The 18,613-nt window shown below is 54.2% G+C and overlaps 2 protein-coding genes across 4 annotated transcripts in view; one reads left to right on the top strand and one right to left on the bottom strand.

Annotated features, from left to right (window-relative positions):
- The window catches only part of LAMA5 (laminin subunit alpha 5), an 85,749-nt gene extending 74,314 nt beyond the window's left edge, over window positions 1-11,435 (top strand). The window contains exons 52-80 of the mRNA XM_058850337.1: window positions 84-254; window positions 1,064-1,260; window positions 1,347-1,463; window positions 1,538-1,692; window positions 1,908-2,049; window positions 2,278-2,380; window positions 2,465-2,578; window positions 2,696-2,875; window positions 3,208-3,350; window positions 3,556-3,732; window positions 3,975-4,111; window positions 4,191-4,344; window positions 4,454-4,587; window positions 4,679-4,841; window positions 5,310-5,438; window positions 5,639-5,790; window positions 6,169-6,301; window positions 6,574-6,714; window positions 6,917-7,047; window positions 7,125-7,292; window positions 7,385-7,517; window positions 7,640-7,797; window positions 7,916-8,102; window positions 8,331-8,483; window positions 8,594-8,753; window positions 8,841-8,971; window positions 9,069-9,159; window positions 9,864-9,983; window positions 10,114-11,435. Coding sequence (XP_058706320.1) covers window positions 84-254; window positions 1,064-1,260; window positions 1,347-1,463; window positions 1,538-1,692; window positions 1,908-2,049; window positions 2,278-2,380; window positions 2,465-2,578; window positions 2,696-2,875; window positions 3,208-3,350; window positions 3,556-3,732; window positions 3,975-4,111; window positions 4,191-4,344; window positions 4,454-4,587; window positions 4,679-4,841; window positions 5,310-5,438; window positions 5,639-5,790; window positions 6,169-6,301; window positions 6,574-6,714; window positions 6,917-7,047; window positions 7,125-7,292; window positions 7,385-7,517; window positions 7,640-7,797; window positions 7,916-8,102; window positions 8,331-8,483; window positions 8,594-8,753; window positions 8,841-8,971; window positions 9,069-9,159; window positions 9,864-9,983; window positions 10,114-10,268 — 4,229 coding nt within the window. The 3' untranslated portion in view covers window positions 10,269-11,435. The remainder of the gene's footprint in view (window positions 1-83; window positions 255-1,063; window positions 1,261-1,346; window positions 1,464-1,537; window positions 1,693-1,907; window positions 2,050-2,277; window positions 2,381-2,464; window positions 2,579-2,695; window positions 2,876-3,207; window positions 3,351-3,555; window positions 3,733-3,974; window positions 4,112-4,190; window positions 4,345-4,453; window positions 4,588-4,678; window positions 4,842-5,309; window positions 5,439-5,638; window positions 5,791-6,168; window positions 6,302-6,573; window positions 6,715-6,916; window positions 7,048-7,124; window positions 7,293-7,384; window positions 7,518-7,639; window positions 7,798-7,915; window positions 8,103-8,330; window positions 8,484-8,593; window positions 8,754-8,840; window positions 8,972-9,068; window positions 9,160-9,863; window positions 9,984-10,113) is intronic.
- A 134-nt stretch (window positions 11,436-11,569) lies between these two features.
- On the bottom strand, window positions 11,570-18,396 carry ADRM1 (ADRM1 26S proteasome ubiquitin receptor). Of its 3 annotated transcripts, XM_058850339.1 has the most exons (10): window positions 18,315-18,396; window positions 17,379-17,589; window positions 17,020-17,136; window positions 16,817-16,940; window positions 16,302-16,388; window positions 14,125-14,206; window positions 13,687-13,916; window positions 13,200-13,357; window positions 12,419-12,521; window positions 11,570-11,793 (listed from the first exon to the last, which is right to left on the bottom strand). In XM_058850339.1, the coding sequence occupies exons 2-10, from the start codon at window positions 17,586-17,588 to the stop codon at window positions 11,687-11,689; spliced, it is 1,218 nt and encodes a 405-aa protein (XP_058706322.1). In that variant the 5' UTR covers window position 17,589; window positions 18,315-18,396; the 3' UTR covers window positions 11,570-11,686. The 3 variants fall into 3 exon arrangements, with proteins under 3 accessions (XP_058706322.1, XP_058706323.1, XP_058706324.1); XM_058850340.1 differs by lacking the exon at window positions 18,315-18,396 and having other exon boundaries at window positions 17,379-17,592; XM_058850341.1 differs by lacking the exons at window positions 16,302-16,388; window positions 18,315-18,396.
- Window positions 18,397-18,613: the final 217 nt, after the last annotated feature.

Below are 18,613 nucleotides of genomic sequence, written 5' to 3'. Positions count from 1 at the left end.
CGTGGTCTGTGAGGAGAAGGACCTCAGGGAATTGTGAAGGATCTGGTTTGGTCAGTGTGTCAGGGGCTGTGGTTTCTCTGCAGACCTGCTGCGGCAGATGGCCAGGTTCGGGGCAGCAAACGCCAGCACCACGTCCAGCGAGGAGCTCCGGCAGAAGATGGCTGAGGTGGAAAGGATGCTGAGGGAGATGAAGGAGAGGAGCCTGGGAGCCCAGGAGGAGCTGGCAAGGCGTGAGCACGAGGAGGCACAGAAGTGTGAGTCCAGCTCAATGGCCCAGGGCTGCCCAGATCCTGCTGGGTCTGGCTTGGAGCTCACACAGACACTGAATATGATGGTCGTGTTTAGAGAGCACTGCTAAGAACCAAGCACCCCAGCAATTGTAAAAGGAGTTTCAGAGTCCTCTGTGACACTCCAGTGGGATAATTTGTAGTTCCTTTTCCCTTAAGGCAGAACTAACTGGGTGGTTCTGTTTGATGAACAAAAATGACAACACTTAGAACCAGGAATCACCATTATTATGTGATGTATTCACACCACACATGGATGGGAATAAATCACACTCTGTTTCTTCCTAGTTGCTGTCCCCATTACAGTAACAGCCAGCAGCCACAGTAGCTGTGCTGTCCTGAGGGCATCCTTGCAGGAGTGAGAGCAGTGAGCCCAAGCAGGGATGCTGGCACTGCAGGAAGAGAACACTTCTGATTAACAGGACCTGTCAAAACAACTCAGCAGATAAAAGTTGGAATTATAAAGTGGTTCTTGTTGGAAATAAGTAATTTTTCATAGTGGAAGTAATCAAGGCCTTAGGTGGGGTTGCTCCATCATCTGGAGCTTTTCAGGCATGGCTGTGTCTTTGAAAGAGATCCCATCTCTCACCAGCACTGAGGGTTTGGAGACAGTCAAGGGCAAGATCATGTGTTATCTAGGCTGAGAAGGAGGGAGGGATGGAAGGTGGTCACTTCTGGCCTTGATACGTGCCTAGTGAGACCAGGAGCTTTAGAGGCACAGAAAGAGTCTGTTTAACACAGGAAGGAGAACTGAGTTGTCATCCCCCCCTCTGCAGTGCTGCACCGGGTGAGGAGCGAGCTGCACGCCCGCTGGCAGTCCAACCAGGACCTGGTGAGCAGCATCCAGGAGCGGCTGGCCCAGCACAGCTCCCAGCTCATGGATCTGCGCGATGCCCTCAACGAGGCCGTCAACAAAACCAGGCAGACAGAGGACTTGAACAGCCTGAACCAAAACAACCTGGAGGAGAGTCAGGTAGATCTTCACCACATTCCTGGCCATGCAGTGAGGGGTGGCTGTCCCAGCCCTGCTGGTCCCTAACCCTGGGTCTTTGTGTCCAGCAAAAGAGCCGGGAGCTCCAAAAGCAGCATGCGCTGGTGCAGGAGACCCTGCAGATGGCCAAGGACGCCCTTGCCCAGATCTCTGACTTCCTGCAGATGATGGAGCGTGCAAAGGAGGTGAGTGGCAGAGACATTTTGGCGTGGGCAGAGGGAGGTGTGGCAGTCCTCAGCAGTGACAGGTGTCCTTGCAGGCGTACGAGAAGCTGGCGGCGCTGCTGGATGGGGCGAAGCTGCCCCTGACCGAGCGGGTCAAGAAGTTCTCCCCGGCCAGCAGCAAGATCCCCATCGTGGAGCAGGCAGAGGAGCACGCCCGGCTCCTGGATGAAGTCGCAAGGAACCTGTCTGGGTGAGGCACCTGTCCTGACCCTCTCTAGTCAGGCTGTGTCCTACCAGAGCTGGGGAAACTGCAGCCCCACCATGGCAGGGAACAGCAGAGTATCACCTCCAGTTTTCTACTGGAGCACACATTGTGCTGAGGAGCCGAGAGGGGTTTGTGTGTGGGGGCATGGACAAGAGCCTGAGTGTTCTCCATGGACTTGATGGCTTCATCTTCCAACACAGCATTATCCAGGACACAAACCAGGATGGCTTTATCCAGCGGGCGGTCGATGCCTCCAATGCCTACGCCAGCATCATTGAAGCTGTGAGGAAAGCAGAGCAAGCAGCCCACGATGCTGACAAGGCAGCCAGCGAGGCCCTGAGGGTACGTGCTGTGGGGAGCCCTGTAAAGACAGGCAAAGAACAAACTCCCTTCCCTCTGGCCCGTGGGCCCTGTGCTCTGTCTCTGAGAGCAGAGTCTGCCACAGCTGAGGCCAGAGTCAGTTTGGGTCTCCCTGTCACACTCCACTGCAGTTGTCTGAATGAGCATTTTTGTGTGCAGTCAGAGCCAGAGATTTGAACTCCTCTTCAGAGTCCCATGTTTGTTTCACAGAATGTCATATCAGAAGACCTCGGGGCCACCTCTAGAACCCTGAAGAGGAACAGTAGCAGCCTGGAGGAGGCTGCGAGGAGACAGCAGAGCAAACTCAATGGGGGTGAGAGAGTCTTCTCACAGGATCTGATGTCCTTTGGGCTGGATTGAGCTCCAGCAAACAGCACGTGCATTTCTTTAATTGCAGCTATTAATGGCACTCTGCAGACAGCAAAGGACAAGCTGGCTGACCTCCGTGCAAGGAAGGAGCAGCTCCTGACCCAGCTCCAGGCTGTGCAGGACATGCTGGGCAGGGAGCAAGGTTTGTTCTGGGGTAGCTGGACTGATTCTCTCTGCTCCCTTCTCTATGCATTGACTGTGACCCAAGGGTGCTTCCTGCCTGCTCGTGGACACCTCAGAGATATTTCTTTCTTTGCAGAGGACACAAAGGACACAATCCAGAATGCCAAAGCAGCTGCTGCTGAGGCCAACGAAACAGCTGCAAGAGTGGAGGATACCCTGAGCAGCATGAAGAAGAACCTGGATGAGTGGAAGGACCAGTATGGAGGCCTCAGAAATGAAGATCTGAACCAGGCAGTCCAGGATGCCAGGAAATCTGGTGAGTGCTGAGCCTGGTGTGCTATCTGCATGCACAGATACCCCCAGAGCTCCAGGTCAAGAGCAGAGGGAGGTAGCCAACACTGGATGCTTTAAGTCCTGGCCCTTTTTTTTTAACCTCTCCTGCAATGTCTGTATCACCTGTAGCTTTACTGCAAGAGGTTACATGCACTGGGGCATTCTCAGACCCCCTCAAGGCTGATGGATTTAGGGGGATCTCTCTGTGACTGCTCCCAGCTACCACTGCTGTGACTTACATTTCTCAAACTGCCTGAATTTCGCATTTCCCTTCCTTGCTTACCTCCAAAACTCCTGGCTCCTCTTCAACCCCAGTGTCCAGCCTGGAAAGCACCATTCCTCTGCTGCTGGAGAAGCTGAGCAGCCTGGAGAACAGGAGGAACAAAAATGCCACCGTGTCAGAGAACATCGTGAGGATCCGGCAGCTCATCACACAGGCGAGGAACGCCGCCAGCAAGGTGAGCTCAGGGGAGAGTGAGAGCTGGGCACGGTGTGCTGCAGGCCTGGGGTGTAGGAGGGCTTACCTGAGGGTAGCATGCAAAGGGGAGGGTGTTTGGGGCCACCAGGCAGGGTCCCTTTCTCGTGGGGTTTGGTAGAACTGGCAGTGACCAGACAGGTGGCAGCGGGTTCAGTGCCACAAGGGCTGCACTTCTCTCCCTACAGGTGAAAGTGCCCATGAAGTTCAATGGCAGCTCAGGGGTGCAGGTCCGGATGCCCAGCAATCTGCAGGATTTAGCAGCCTACACATCCCTCAAATTCTACATCCAAAACCCCGAGCCCAGGAGCCGGCAGGACGAGGCAGAGGAGGGGCGGTTCGTGTTGTACCTGGGCAGCCAAGAGGTGAGATGGGGCCAGAGGGTGGAGTGAGCCCTTGGTGCATCTATGATGTCCATGCCTGGACATCAGCCCCTCACCTTGCCCCTGAGTGTCTTTGTGGGGAACACAAAGCCCCTGGATGCAGCTGTCAGCCTGGGTGGGGAGTAGAATAGGGGCTGTTTGTCCAGTGCAGCCCTGGGAGCATCAGGGAGAGCTCCTGCCTGTCCCAAATGCTAACACGAAGCCCTGTCTCTCCCTGAGTTCAGGCCACTGGAGACTACCTGGGCATTGTGCTCAAGGACCACAGAGTGCATTGGATCTACAAACTGGGAGACGAGGAACCAACCTCCCTGAGTGTCGATGAGGATATCGGGGAGCAGTTTGTCACCATCAGCATCAACAGGTAGGGCCTTTGCTCAGGGAGGGCAGGGTTTGCTCCTTTGGGGGTCTCCCCTGGCCTTGACCATCCCTCCCTGCTGCAGGATCCTGCAGTACGGACACATGTCGGTGATCGTGGAGAGGCAGAGGGTGCACGAGATCAAGGGAGACAGCGTGGCCAAGGGAGAGCAGGGGCTGCTCAACCTGGACCCACACAACGTGGTCTTCTACGTGGGGGGCTACCCCTCCAGCTTCACGGTGAGGCAGGCAGCAGGGAGGGGGGAGCGGGCTTTAGGAGGTGTCAGCGATGCCTTTGGAGGTTCTTACAGGAGGGAAGATCTGTTTAACTGTTGGGTTTCATTCCCAGCCTCCTCCTGCTTTGCGCTATCCCAACTACCGCGGGTGCCTGGAGCTGGACACGCTGAACGAGGAGGTGGTGAGCCTGTACAACTTCCAGCACACCTTCGAGCTGGACACGGCTGCCGAGAAACCCTGTGCCAGGTGGGCAGTCCTGCCCCAGGGCACTGACCTCAGCTCTGTGTGCTCCAGGCCTGGCAGACAGCTTGGGATTGATGCCTCTTGTGTGTCTCAGGTCCAAGTCCACAGGAGACCCCTGGCTCACTGACGGCTCCTACTTCGATGGCACCGGTTACGCGGAGATCAAGTTTGAGAGTCAGTTCGGCACGACCAAGCGCTTCGAGCAGGAGATCCGGGTGGTCTCCTACAACGGCATCATCTTCTTCCTGGAGAACCAGGCAGGTGCTTGCTCCCCTGGGGAGCCTTCATCCCTCAGTGGGTGGGCTGGGACAATCCCAGGCATGCTCGCTGGCGTTCCCAGTTCGGGACAGTGGGGAGAGGAGAGCTTTGGAGATCTCAGGGCTGCTTGGAGCAGGATTTCAGCACTGTTGTTAAAAGCCATGAGAGGATTGCACTCAAACCTCTCAGCAGTCACTTGGCTGGTGCTGGAGGGGCTCCCCAGAACTTGGAGACCATCCAAGCTGGTCCAGGGTTCACTGGCACAGGCAGTGCTGCAAGGAGCGTTTCCAGCTTGCAGTGTTAACCTTGTGCCCCAGCACAGGGCTGCTGTTTGAAGATAAATCCCAAATAACTGTGACCAGGGCACTGGAAGTGGGACCTGCTCCCACCAGTGCTAAAGGGCAGGTGGGCTCAGTGCCACAGGTGCATCCTGGATACCTGCTGAGTGTCCATCCTGCCTCCCCCAGGGTCAATTCCTGTGTCTGGCCATCCGGGATGGGAAGCTGGCTCTTTACTATGATTTCAGCTCTGGCCTGGAGATGGCAAAACCAAGCAACTCCTCCTTCCTCACCATCAGCAGCACCACAAACAAAGCGGTAAGGGGGAACGGGGCCCACTTGGAGGGAGGGCTCCTCAGGCAGGGTGGGGAGGCACATGGACTCTTGTTTTTGAGGGGTGAAGGACTGCAAGCCTTTTTCCTTGAGCCATTAACTAGACTTTAACATTAACTTTGCCCTGCCCTCTGTAGTGGACAGACTGCCCCAGACTGATGGACCATTTCTCACTCTGTCTCCAGATCCAGATTTTCCTCCTCAAAATGAACAACAAGAAGCGCATCCTGGTGCGGGTGGAGCGCCTCACCATCTTTGTGGTGGAGCAGGAGAACTCCCTGGAGAACGCTGTCTCCTACTACCTGGGGGGTGTGCCCCCAGCTGTGCTGCCCCCCAGGTGGGTCCAGCCTGCAGTGGGGTGGGACAGTCAGCACGTTCCACTCGAGTCCCTGCTGGTGGCCCTTGCCCTTTCTCAGCCACATCTGGGGCTGTTGGAACCGTGCTGAAACTATGGGGGAAGTTTTTCTCTCCCTGTCCATCATCCTGAGCTTTTAAGGGTGGTAACATTTCCGTCCCTGGTGAGGGATGAGATGCTGATGGGTGTCACCAAGTCCTTCTTTGCCGTGTTGCGTGTTTCAGAGCAGCCTTGACACCAGAGATACCCGTGACCATCACAATTCATTCCAGTCACCTTGCCTGAAGAGCTGCCAGATCCTGCCCAGGGCTGTGCCCTGCCTGGGGCTGTCCCTGTTAACACTGTCTGCTTCTCCTGCAGTTTGAAATCCCTTTTCCCCACGGGGGGGCCCATCCGGGGCTGCATGAAGGGCTTGAAGGCTCTTGGCAAGTACGTCGACCTGAAACGCATGAGCACCGTGGGCGTCAGCTATGGGTGCACCTCGGACCTCCTGGTGAGCACAAAGCCCTGGCAGCCTGGCCAGCATGCTGGGGAAGGGTCTGTCAGGGAGTGCAGGACCCCCAGGACAGGCCCTGTCTCCCCTCACTCACAGAGAAATAATCATAAACCTCCAGTGCAGAGGGGTCATGGTGAGGTGCTTGCTCCACATGGTTGGCCATAGCAGCAGCCAGACCCAGCAGGGAACCAGAGCTTCTCACTCATTTCCCAGCACCCCAACAAAGCCAGGGCCAGGCTCCCACCTTGCCCCTGTGCTGTCTCTCACAGGTTGCCCGCTCGGTCAGCGTCCATGGCCACGGCTACCTGACCCTGGCTCTGACGGATGTGCCGGGGCTGCGGGACTTCTACAGCGGCTTCAGCTTCCAGACAAGCCAGCATGAGGGGCTGCTCTACCACCACTCCACCCAGGTGGGCACCTGCAGGCCCCCTGATATCCCAGCAGTGGTGCTGCTGGGGAGGGTGCTGCTCCCCCTTGGGAAAGAGGGGATTTTGGTAGGGCCAGGATGCGAATCTGCAGTGAGATCTGCACCCTGAGCTCCTGGGGGGCAGTGGGGAAGTGGGCTTTTCCTTGGTGTTCAGCTGCTGAGCTTCTGGGTGATGCTTTCTGCAGGAGGGGACGTGCCAGGTGTCCCTCCAGAGAGGCCATCTGGCCTTGAACCTGCTGGGAAGCAAAGTCACCACTGGCAGTGCCTATGCGGATGGCAGGGCCCACTACGTGGCGTTCTACAGCGATGCCCGTGGGTACGTGTCCTGCCGGGGGTGCTGCTGGGGGGCCGGGGTGCCCACAGGCTCCTGCTGAGCCCCTGCTGCCACCCCAGGCTCCGGCTGTACGTGGATGACGAGCTGCAGGACACCAGGACAGGCTCTGGCCCCAGCCGGCGGCAGCGGCGCCAGGACGGGCGTGGGCTCTTCCAGCTCGGGGGTTCAGCAGATCCAGGTGCCCTCAGCAACCTCACCGGCTGCATCGGGAACGTCTTCGTCAAGCGGTGAGCAACACCGTGCTGCTCACACACAGCAGGGCTCAGCCCCTTCCCACCTCCCAGCTGGTGTGACAAGGGCCTCTTCTCTCTGTGTGTAGGATGTCAGAGCCACAGATGGTGGTGGACCTGCAGCAGAATGTGGAGAGCATCAATGTCACCATGAGCTGTCCCCTGGGCGAGCAGTCGCAGCAGCTCAGAGTCGCTCCGAAGAAGGACAGGCGGAAACCCAAGGTACCGACTGCTCCAGAACTCCCCACACCCTCCTCCTCATCCTGCTCTGATGCCAGTGCTCAGCTCTGCTGGCACATGCAGGGGTGCTGCCCTCACTCCATTCCCTGGTGCACGTTGCGTAGGTGCCGGGCAAGCCCGTGCTGAAGGGCCGCCGCCATGGCCAGGACGGGCTGTGCCGGCTGCAGCCCCAGCCCCGCGCTGCCAGGGACACCTTCCTCTTCGGGGGGACCCCGAGCAGCCGCTGGGAGTTTGATGAGATCCCGGCCTCCTTCAGGTGGAGGTGAGCCTCACCCTGTGCCCACCCCGTGCCAACCTGGCCCTGGGATCATGGCCTGGAAGCATGTGTCCCCTGCAGCTGCAGGAGGGCCGGGTGCTCCCATCACTCCCTGTCCCTGCAGGTCCCATTTCTCGCTGGAGGTGAAGCTGAACTCCTCCAGTGGGCTGCTCTTCTACGTGGCGGGCGAGCGGGGCTCCTCCATGGCTCTCTTTGTCTCCAACGGGCGCTTTGTGTTCCTGCTGGACGTTGGCAGGCGCCGGCTGCGCATCCGCAGCAAGGACAAGTACCGTGACCGGCGGTGGCACACGGTGAGCGGGACCCAGCAGTGCCCCTGCAGGGGCTGGCTCAGGGCAGCTCTGCTCTGGGCAGTGCTTCTCGGTTGTACTGCAGTCCCAGGAAAGCAAAGGGGACAGTGAAATCACAGCCCAGGGCTGGCTGAACCTCTGAGCTGAGCCCCCCTTTCCCTGGGCACAGCCCTGGGGTTCCTCCCAATCCAGGAACCCCCCAGTTTTTGTAATGACCTTTGTTCCGTGCAGGTCTTCTTCAGCAGAGACCAGAGCCGGGCCCAGCTGGTCATCGATGGGCTGCGAGCCCAGGGTGCTGCGGTGGCCACCCCAGGGCTTTTTGTGGCCCAGACCCCCTTGTATGTGGGGGGGCTCCCAGCTGGAAAAGCCAAGGCTCACATACCGGTAAGGGCTTGGCAGCCCCTTGGCATCACCCTCAGCCTGTTCCCAGTCCCATGGCATCACCTTGTGCCTCCCTGCTTTTGTCCCCTCTGCTCAGTGGCCTCTCTCCACAGGCTGCATCGGCCTCCAGCTTTGATGGCTGCCTGAGGAACCCACAGCTGGACGGGAGGCCCCTGGGTCCCCCCTCACGCACTTTTGGGGTGACGCCGTGCTACGAGGGTGCACTGGAGAGCGGCGTCTTCTTCGCTGCGGATGGCGGCTCCATCACCTTAGGTACTGCATCGCGGCCTGGGACGAGGAGGATCCTATTCCATGGGAATCCCCTTGGTCCTCTCCTCATCAGTGGCATTTCTCTTCCAGCTGATGCAGTGATGACTGAGCAGGATTTGGAGGTGACGCTGGAGGTCCGTCCCCGCAGTGCCTCTGGCCTCATCTTCCACATCAGCACGAGGAGCAGCCACCATCTCCTGCTCTACATGGAGGAGAACAAGGTACTGGGAGGGCAGCTTCCCCACAGGTTTTCAGAGGGATTGGGTGTCTCTTGCCTGTCCCTCAGCTCTCCAGCTCTGATGGTTTGTCTCTCCCCAGGTCACTGTGAGAGCAGGTGCTGGGGCTGATGAGTTCTCAGCATCAGTGACGTTCCCAGCTCTCTGTGACGGGCAGTGGCACACCATTGCAGGTGAGGTGACAGCTGCCCTGGTTCTGTGCCTCTGCTCAGCCCACATCTCCTAAGGGAGCTCAGGACAAGGCCAGGCTCAGCAATTTAAGCCCCATCCCCCTGCCATGTGCACTTAATTTGGGAGTTTGTAGGTGCCATGAGGTCAGTTTCCTAATTAACAAGAATTCTTGCCTGTTCTTAGTGCTGTCAGCTCTGGTAAGCGGGAGAGACAGGTTGTTTTTCCACTTCATGGAGCTGCTGGCAAGGCCAAGGGCATGCCACAGGACTTGATCCATCCTGGACTGTGCCCAGCTTAAAGTGAAAGCCCAATTTGCTTTGGTGTCGAGTGTGTCCAAAGGGCTCCAAGCCCACAGCTGGGAGCAGGGATTGCAGGATTCATACCTGGACAGGAAACTCAGCCTTCAGTGTTGCAGCCATTGAGCAGCGCTGTTTTGCATCAAGCCCTTTTTGGGGGCACAGCTGCAGCCCCATCTCAGCACAGCTCTATTTTCAGCCTTCATCTTGTTCAGCCTGCACTGGGTGAGGTTTTGGGGGAGATTGTGTAGATTCTGGGCATTTCCCAAGGTCCAGGCTCTTTGACCCTCCTGGCAGTTTTGCTCTTGCTCTAGCACTGGTCTAGGCTAGCCAGGCTGGTCCAGCCAGCTAGAGGTGGGTATTTACCCCATGGGTAAAGAGGAAGCACTGACTGTTGTTTTCTTTTGAAGTTACCAAAAGGAAAAACACAATCCAGTTGGATGTGGACACAGAAGGCAACCACACAGTGGGACCCAGCCAGCCTCCTGCACCCAGCACAAGGGCAACCTTCTCCTTGGGGGGGCTGCCAGGTGAGTTGGCAAAGATGTGCTCCTGGATGAAATACCCCAAGGACAAGAGAGATGCTATTCCTGGTGTGCAAGCAAGAGGTGTTTAAGCCTTTGCCAGACTAATGCCTGCTTTTTCCTGTTTCTTCTGCAGAGACAGACAAGGCCAGCACAGGGCTGATGTTACATCCCCTCCCTCAGTACATGGGCTGTGTCAGGAACCTGCTGATTAACCAGAGGCACGTGGACCTGCCTCGAGCCGGGGCTGCCCGGGGCACTGTTGGCCTGAAGGGCTGCCCCGTGCTCTGAGTGCCACATCCAGGGGCAGCCTGAGGGACAGAACGCTGCTCCGGCCCCGGCGTCACCGCTCGAGAGCACTGACCCTGCTGGGACACGCCTGTCTCCAGTGACTGCGGGCACAAGTCGGGGCCAGAGGGGCCACAAATCCCAGGGGAAGGAGGGCAGGGGAGGACGGTTGGGGAGAAGGGGGCACTTTGGGGATGTTTCACAAATAGAACCAAAAAGTTGCAGTGGGATGTGGTGACAGGTGAGTCCTTCCCGGGTGGTCAGGGATCTGCAGCAGGGCTCGTGCTGCCCTGTGGCTCGTGGTTGGAGCGTGGGCTGGAGCACAGAGCAGCCCTGCAGAACGTCCTGAATCCTGTTCCCTTCACCCCACACGTACAACACACATAGATTTAGTTCACCGAACACTTGAGGCTGTTAATAAATGTCACAGACTGTCTGCTGATAAAGGCTGCAGGCAGTTTCTGGTTTATAATAAATGCAATTAGGACAAACTGGATTAATTCCGTTGGTTTTGGGGTTTTATAAGCAAGGTCACATTTAACCTCCCCCCAAAGGCAGTCTCAGCTCACCTGCTACTGCTACACAAAGAGCTCTGCAAGGGGAAACTTGGACAACATTCTGTTCACAGAATTAGCATCTTCTTATCAGAGTAATTTATAAGAATCAAGAACAGAATAGGCTGGGAGAACTGCTGAGGGCAAGCAGAAAGGCACAACCACCACTGGCTCTGCACTTGAATTCAGCACTGTTAATACACTGACAAAAGTCCTGTTGTGTGAAGCAAGAAAGGGAAGAAATAGAAAAGTTACCTCCACATCTGGCCAGGTGTGCAGGGGGCACCTGGCCCTCGCCCACCCTGGCTCCTGCTCAGCCTCCCTCAGCCCTGCTCTGGTGCAGTCTCCACTTGAAGCAGCTTTTTTCTCCCAAGACACCCAGGTCACTCGTGCACTTACACGTCATATATATATTTGTGTGTGTATATATATATATCTCTGGCCACTTGGGGACAAAATCTTGCTTCTGAAATGGACTTGTAACTTATATCATTATATTGTGGGTTTTTTTTATGAGGGGTAAATATTGTAAAATGGGTTTTTAACATGTCCATCTTAAATGTAATTATGACCTGTTTTTAAAGTTGTAGTATTAAAAGATGGTCTTTGTAAATCACTGGTACATACTTTGGAGTCAAATAAAGTTTTATGTTACTACGCTACCTGGGGGAAGTGAGCATCAGGCTGATGAGCTGGAAGGAGGATAATCAGCACTGTAGGGATACTGTACAGATTGGAAGGAACAGTATGGCAGATAAAGAAAATTCCTTTATTTGTAGATTTATATAAGCATAATATGAAGTTAGTAATCCTACTGCAGTTACTTAAGTTAGTATCTAGGAATATCTGTAATGAAGAGCAAATAACTTAATCTAAACTCATATCTTCCTCTTCATCTTTCTTGTCCTTAGAGTCTCCTTCCTTTTGGTCTGACTTGACACTGTTCTGCATGGCTTTGGCGAAGGCTTCTACATCTAGAAGTTAAACACAAAAGTTTAACATTTCCTGGGCTGGAGCTCCTTGCACACACAAGGTTAAAACTTCATTACTTAGAAAGCAAAAAGTGGTTTTAGTATGAATTAGCAGGGAGGAAAATTTTAAGCAATAGTAACACACATCCAGATCTCTCTGACACAGCAGTTTATGCACTTTAATTGTGCATGGGCGTCCCAAGACCAGAATTCTTGCACTATTGGGAGGGATGCCAAAAGCTCATGAGGGAAAAGGGATGCCCCCACCACCAGAGCTGTCCTTGACTGTGGTCACTGATTTCAGATGAATCATTAAAGATTTTCCACAAGAAAGGCATTCCTGGGAAAGGTGATTGTGACACCTCCTGAGTCTTTTGTTTCTCTAGCAAGAAAGCAAAGCCAACACATCTCTGCAGAACCCAGCTTCTCTCTCTGCACATCACACCTCACTCTGCTGGGAACACCTGTCCCCCCTGCCTTTTCCTTTCAGTGCAAGAGTCAGCCTGCAGACTCAAGACTCTCAGAGAGGGAGAGTTAAGAGGGAAGCTGATCCTTACACCCCACATTCATGGTGTGCAGTGCCAACACCCCCCAAAACCCCCTCCCTCCTGCTCCCACCAGCACTCACCGCCTTTATTTGCTGCATCTACTGCCTCTGCAGGTAGCCCAAACTGGCTCATGAGTGGGCCCAGCTGTCCTGAAGCTAAGGCAGCACTGAACATGCTCAAAGCCTGTGGATTAGAGTCAACAGCACCAAAATAAAGTTTGCATCAGATTCCTGCAGCAGTAACCCCAGGAGGAGAGCAGTCCTGTCAGGGCAGGGCTTAGGAACAGATATGCAATAAAATAATCACCAATTACGTGTCCCTCACTTCCTTTTGTCTGCATGGAGGTCGCTACAGCTTAATCTAAAACAGTCACTTAAGCTACCGGAATTCTGCAAATGGACAAATTTCAATCAATTGGCGCAAATTACTACTTCAAATTGGTCTGTAAGACACCAGCTTTTATCACACACGGTGTCTTGCAATTAAGGACTGCTGTTTCAAGGGATGTAGTAACCATGGCATCTCCTCCCTTCAGTCACCTGAAATTATCTTTAAGGAGCCATTTGGTGAAAGGGAATAATGAATTTGCTACTACTCCTGTCATTTGCCAGAGAGCATTTATAGTAAAGAGAAAGGTAAAACCCAACTCCAAAAGAAAAAGTAAAAACCATTCCCATCTGCCCTTGAGTGACTGCAGGAAGAACTAGTGCTCCATTAAACCATGTCCCTCCTCCTTTCCAAATCTACTGAGCACCTTCTCCCTCTGAACAGTGCCAGGAACATGGAAAAGCAGGGCAAGGTGAATCAGAGGATGGGAAAGGGGGAAGGACAAGTGCACTTCCCCCCAGAGCCAGCATTTACCTGCTGGAACTGAGGAGACGTCAGGGTGTTCTGGATCTCTTCTGCAGTCTGTGGCAGGGATTCCCCTGAGGGAAGGTAAGGCATCAATCGCTCCTGAACTTCAGCGTTGGCCAGGATGGGAGCCATGATCTCGGGAGTCAGAACAGCTGCCAGGTCCACTAGGAGAAAACAAATTGGCCATTAGACTACACCCCAAACCCCATGTTTTTGTCCTGTACATCAAATAATCTAGTCAGGGTCTGAGTATTAAAACTTAGTAGCACACTGCCACCATCTTTTCTTCCTCTCAGTTTTGGAGTGAGAATAAGCCTCCTGAAGCAGTCAAAGACAGCACTGAAATTAAACAAAAGAAACCAAACAAACCACCAAAAAAACAGGAACAAAAAAATTAAAGAGACCTTTCAAACCAATGTGGAACAGGACAGGACAGTAAAACAGCTCAGAAAGTCTCCTGGATCCAGCAGCTGCCTGGTCAGAGCACTGTTACCTTGCTGTCCTCCTGCTCCAGATGGCACATTCATAGTGGCTAAAATGTTCTGAAGGTCACTCAGTTGAATGGGCTGGGTTGGGCTTGTGGCTGAGCTGGTTCCATTACCCGAACTGGGAACAGGGCTGGGGCTGGTCACGGAGGCAGCCGCAGGAACGGACGGGGCCGGCGTTACACGGGTGGAAGAAGTCGTGGAAGATGGAGTCACTGCAGCCGACTGGCTGCGAGAGCTGGGCAAGATCATTAGGACAATTAATTCCCTGCAAAAACTCTTGTATTGTGAAAAGCTGCTTTTCTTACAACATGAAAAACTCCAACCTCATTTTAGAGAGGTAATAAGCAGCCTTGATTCCCACCATAGTCCCCGTTCAATAAGCCATGATTCCTCCCATAGCAGTGGCAGGTTCACGTTACAATAGCCCAGACAAAGCCTCCTACCTGGATGATGAGCTGCTGGTTGGGGGTCCCCCACTCCCGAGCAGACTGGCCAGCCCAGGCCCCGTCAGTGCGCCCAGCCCACCTTCCGTAAACATGAAACAACAACAGGTTTAGACATTCATTTCTTCAGGTTTTCTGCACCTCTCTGCTCTGGAGAGGCTGCTCTTGCACCTGAAAGGTTTTATTTGCTAAAATAGAGGAGGGGGTGAAAGAGCCCAACCCACCCTCCCATTCCCTTCTGTAAATTAACAGAATCTTCTTTCCTTATCTTGCATCCCCATGAGAGAGCTGAACGTCTCAAAAATTATTCAATTTCTAGGTGTACACGAGGATGAAGTTCCTCCAGTTTTGTGCTGTACGTACATCACTGTAACACAGCCCTCTCCTCTCATCTGCTATATCAACAATCCAACTTTCCTATGAGCTTTAAAACCAAGGCCCTCAGCAGAAGATCCCAGAGGCGTCTCTCAGTCACCATCACTCTCTCCTCACAGACCAGGGGTTTGCAGCTTCAAACCTAACACAGAGATGCAGCAACAGAATCAACCAAGCTCTTAAACACTTCACAGGCAAATGAAGGACAGCTCCACACACCAAGTGCTCTCAGGGGAGCAGCCAGCAAGAAACCAACACACCTATCCCAAAGAAACCAGAATCAGCCTCCTCCAGCACACATCCCAACTACCAAGGACTTATCGCAGGGTCAAGAACCTCAGCTGGGAAAAGGCCTGACTGCTGACCCCACTGGAGTTGCCAGGGACTCGACTGTTCCCCTACAACTCCTTTGAGCCACATCAGCCAAACACTCCATTTCCCATCAGCAGTTCCTTGCAGCACACCTGACTGTACACACAAAGCACCTGCATTTCTCACCCACCTCTGGGAGCGCCTGGGAACAGAGGACAGAACAACAGCAGCCAGTGAGCAAACCCAAGGCCAACAGCAGCTGCAGACCCTGGGGGTCAGAGTGAGCCCCTGCCAGTCCCTCCTTGCACAGGAACAATCCCATGGAATCAACACTTCCTGTCACTCATCCCGAGCTTGCCCAGCACCAGGCACGGCAGGTGAAGCTGCACCACACACTGCTCTGCTCCAGTTCACAGTAAAAGTGACCCAGGAGCAAGAGACTCCTTTGGAGCTCTGCAGAGCCCCAAGAGATGCACACCAGATGTGAAGAAGACGACACTCCCAGGGGAAATGATCCCCAGGGATTCACCACAACCACTGTTTGCAGCAGCAAGCAGATGGTTCTCTTTCTGTTACATGTCAATCTGGCTTATGGCTGGATGTAAAGGAAAGGAAAGAAGAATTGCTGAGGAAAAGTTGAGAAAAGGAGGACAGTGTCAGGATTATGTGAAGCTTCAAGAGAAAGATCTTGTCCACATACACCCTAAAAGGCCAGATTTTTCCAACACTAACATGACATTTGCATCTGAACATCCCACCAATATGAAACTTACATCTGCAGCTAAAAAGACACCAGCCAGATCCACAAAAATGGACTTCTGAGCTTAAGCACAGAACCTTTGTCACTGCCACCTGTGTTCCTTTGCCTATTTGCACTCCAGGGTCTGACCTGTCAGAAAATGCTGCTGGAGCATGAATAGCATTGAGAACAGAGCACAGCAGGGATTCCAACACAGCCCTCAGCCCCTTCAGCAGCCAGTGATTCCAGCTCTCTCCAGGGCTGCCCAGGAGAGAAAGCCCTGCCCTGAGCCTTGCCCCTCTGACTGGGGAGTGCTGTGGGGTGATACCACTTAAACCTTCCCCTTGAACTCTTTCGACTTTGCACACAAATATTCACTGAATCAGAGACAATACAATTCCACAGCTTGGTAACCCAGTACATTCACCAGGAACGAATCACTGGTTTTCAGCCCCTGCTCCAGTGAATATTTAGGAAGAAAAAGAGGAGTAGAAAAAAACAAGGGAAAAAAGCACAGAAGATTGAATGCTGCAAGGAGCAGAACCACAGTTCCTTGCAGATCAAGATGAGTGCTGTGTAGAATCTGGTACCCTTTTTCTGTCCCTGAGCTCATCTCTGAGGCAGGGCCTTGCCTTCTCACATGAAAGAAACGCTATTGAGATCAATAGCACTACTGGAAAATATTGTCAGGTAAGATTTAACCTGGCAGGAGAAAATACCATTTTGGCATAAAGATATTAAAGCATTTTACCAAGTCCTCCTAAGCCCGTTGGTCCGATCAGCTGCATGAGCTGGTTATGGCTCATGTTTCCAAGAAGGCTTTGCAAGCCACCCTCACCTAAAAACAAAAACATTCTGAAACACAACATATTCACATAGTTTTTTTTCACAGCACTCCAGCTCAAACAGCAGGAGATTAATTGGCATCACATTGTGTATGGAAAAACAGTTTCAAGTGTTTACTGATTCATGGTCTTCATAAAAGATAAATGTAACTTGGCTTCATAAAGAGGTAAGACTCCAGAGAATCTACTGGAAACAAAGAGATTTCTCCTGGCAGTCTTAACTTTCAGCCTAAACCTATTTTAACAGCACAGTTTATTCTACTAAGAGCATGTTTATGCTTCTGGTATTAACACTGTCCCCAGCTCACCCTCCACAGCCATCAGGGATTTCTTCCTAGGGAACTCTAGGGGCTTAGTCTAGACATAAATTAAAAAAAAATAAAAAATCCTCTGACATGAAGGAGCAGAGAATGGACTGTACCTCCTAGTGCTGAGAGCTCATGGCCTCCGCTGGCATTCCCACCCAATGCCCCTGGCATGGGGGGATTGTTGAGATATTCATTCACCTTACGGCAGTGCTCCTCATCCTTGTCTGTCTTCGGCTCCTGCAAGAGAATTGCTCTTGGTATGAGTCATACCAGGGCTATTTTGATTTAAGACCTTTGTCATTGGCTTCCCACAAACCTGCATCCAGAAGAAGAGTCGTTTTGATCCTGCCTTGAACTTCAATACATACACACGGCCTGTGGTACACTGTGGGACTCTCTTGAACTCACAGTCATCAGGAAAAATAATCAAATCCTGGAAAGTGTGTTGGGAGAAACAAATGTTTGAGAAACTACATCAATATTCCTTTTCACCTCCCAAATCCCTCTGCCCTCCTCCAAAAACTTTTTTCCATCTGCTCCTCAGAGCAGAGTGGATGTGGAAGCGCAGGTCTGTCGGTGACATTCTCATCCTAATTTGTCCTGGAGGAGCTCTTTCCGCAGTGCCAGCAGATCAGAACATAACACCTCAACACTGAAACGCAAGCTCATACTCACATCCTCCACGTTGCCCGAAGTTCTGTCCTTCCAGCAGAAGTGAATGAGGGAATCATCAGTTTGCTGGATGTAAACAAGGCCTTTTCTCTTGTCTGGAGTTACAGTGCTGCCTTTCAGGGACATCTTCCCTGCCCGAAATTCCACCAGGTATTTACTCGAGGAGCCCCGAGAGCCTGGCACCAGGCTTGGAAATAATGCACCTGAAGACATCCTGGAAAGAGAGAGCAGCAGGTGTGATGAGAAACCTTCCCATATCCTCTCTTCCCAATATCAAATTTCAACCTTTACCAGGTGGCTTCAAAAAAGCAATCTGTCCCACTGCCTGCAGAATTCCAGGGTGATTCAACTGAGCTAAGGCAGAACCCTGTATGACGACAAGAGGCTCTACAGCCCTCCACTAATAAAGGGCAGCCTGTGTGCTGAGGCATGTTAAAATTAAGCCACCGTCCCCCCCCGGCGCTTCCTTCTTTAGTTCGAACCACGGTTCAAAGCAGGAAGCCCTGCTGTATTTCCAGACTGCGGCTCCAGCACTCCCGCAGAGCTCCACGGGCTGCCCCGTGCGCCACTGACTCTCACGGCGACCCCTCACGGCGACCCCCCTCGCTGACCGACCCGCGGGCCTGGCGATGCCGGGCCCAGCCGGCCGTGTGGGACTGTGCGGCTGTTCCCGGGGTCGCGCTGCGCTCACAGCCCGGCCGGCCCCGGCCCCGGCCCCGCCACTGGGAAACAGTCGGAGAGTCGGAGCCGGGACAGCGGGGGCTGGCGGCCCGGCCCGGGCACCCCCCCGCCCGCCCGCCCAGAGGCCGCGATCTTCTGCCGGTCTCCCCGAGGCCGCCGTGCCGCCTTCCCCCCGGCTTCCCCCGGGAGGAGATCCCCAGCCCGGCCGCCGCAGGGCGCACGGTCCCGGGGGTGCCGCAGCGGGTCCCTGACCGGTACCTTCAGCTTCCTCCTCCTCCTCCTCCTCCTCCGCCGCCGCCGCCGCCTCAGCTCTTCCTGCCCCGCGCGCCGGAACCCCGCCCCGCGCGGGGCGCGCGCCACCGCCGCTCCGCGCTATTGGCTGGTGCTGCTGTCAATCAAAGGGGGCGGGGCGAGGCGCCCCTGCTGTGTCACGGAACATGGCGGCGCTCCCCCCTCGCCCCCCCAAGCCCTCATGAACCCCTCGCCCTCATCCCATCCCTCAGCCAAGCACAGCCCGAGGCCAGCGCGTCTCCAACAACACCTTTAGTCCCGGCATG

Source organism: Poecile atricapillus, chromosome 15, assembly GCF_030490865.1.
Source record: "Poecile atricapillus isolate bPoeAtr1 chromosome 15, bPoeAtr1.hap1, whole genome shotgun sequence".
Lineage (NCBI taxonomy): Eukaryota > Metazoa > Chordata > Aves > Passeriformes > Paridae > Poecile > Poecile atricapillus.
The sequence above is the reverse complement of the archived record's forward strand: the minus strand, read 5'-3'. Positions and strand labels throughout refer to the sequence as shown.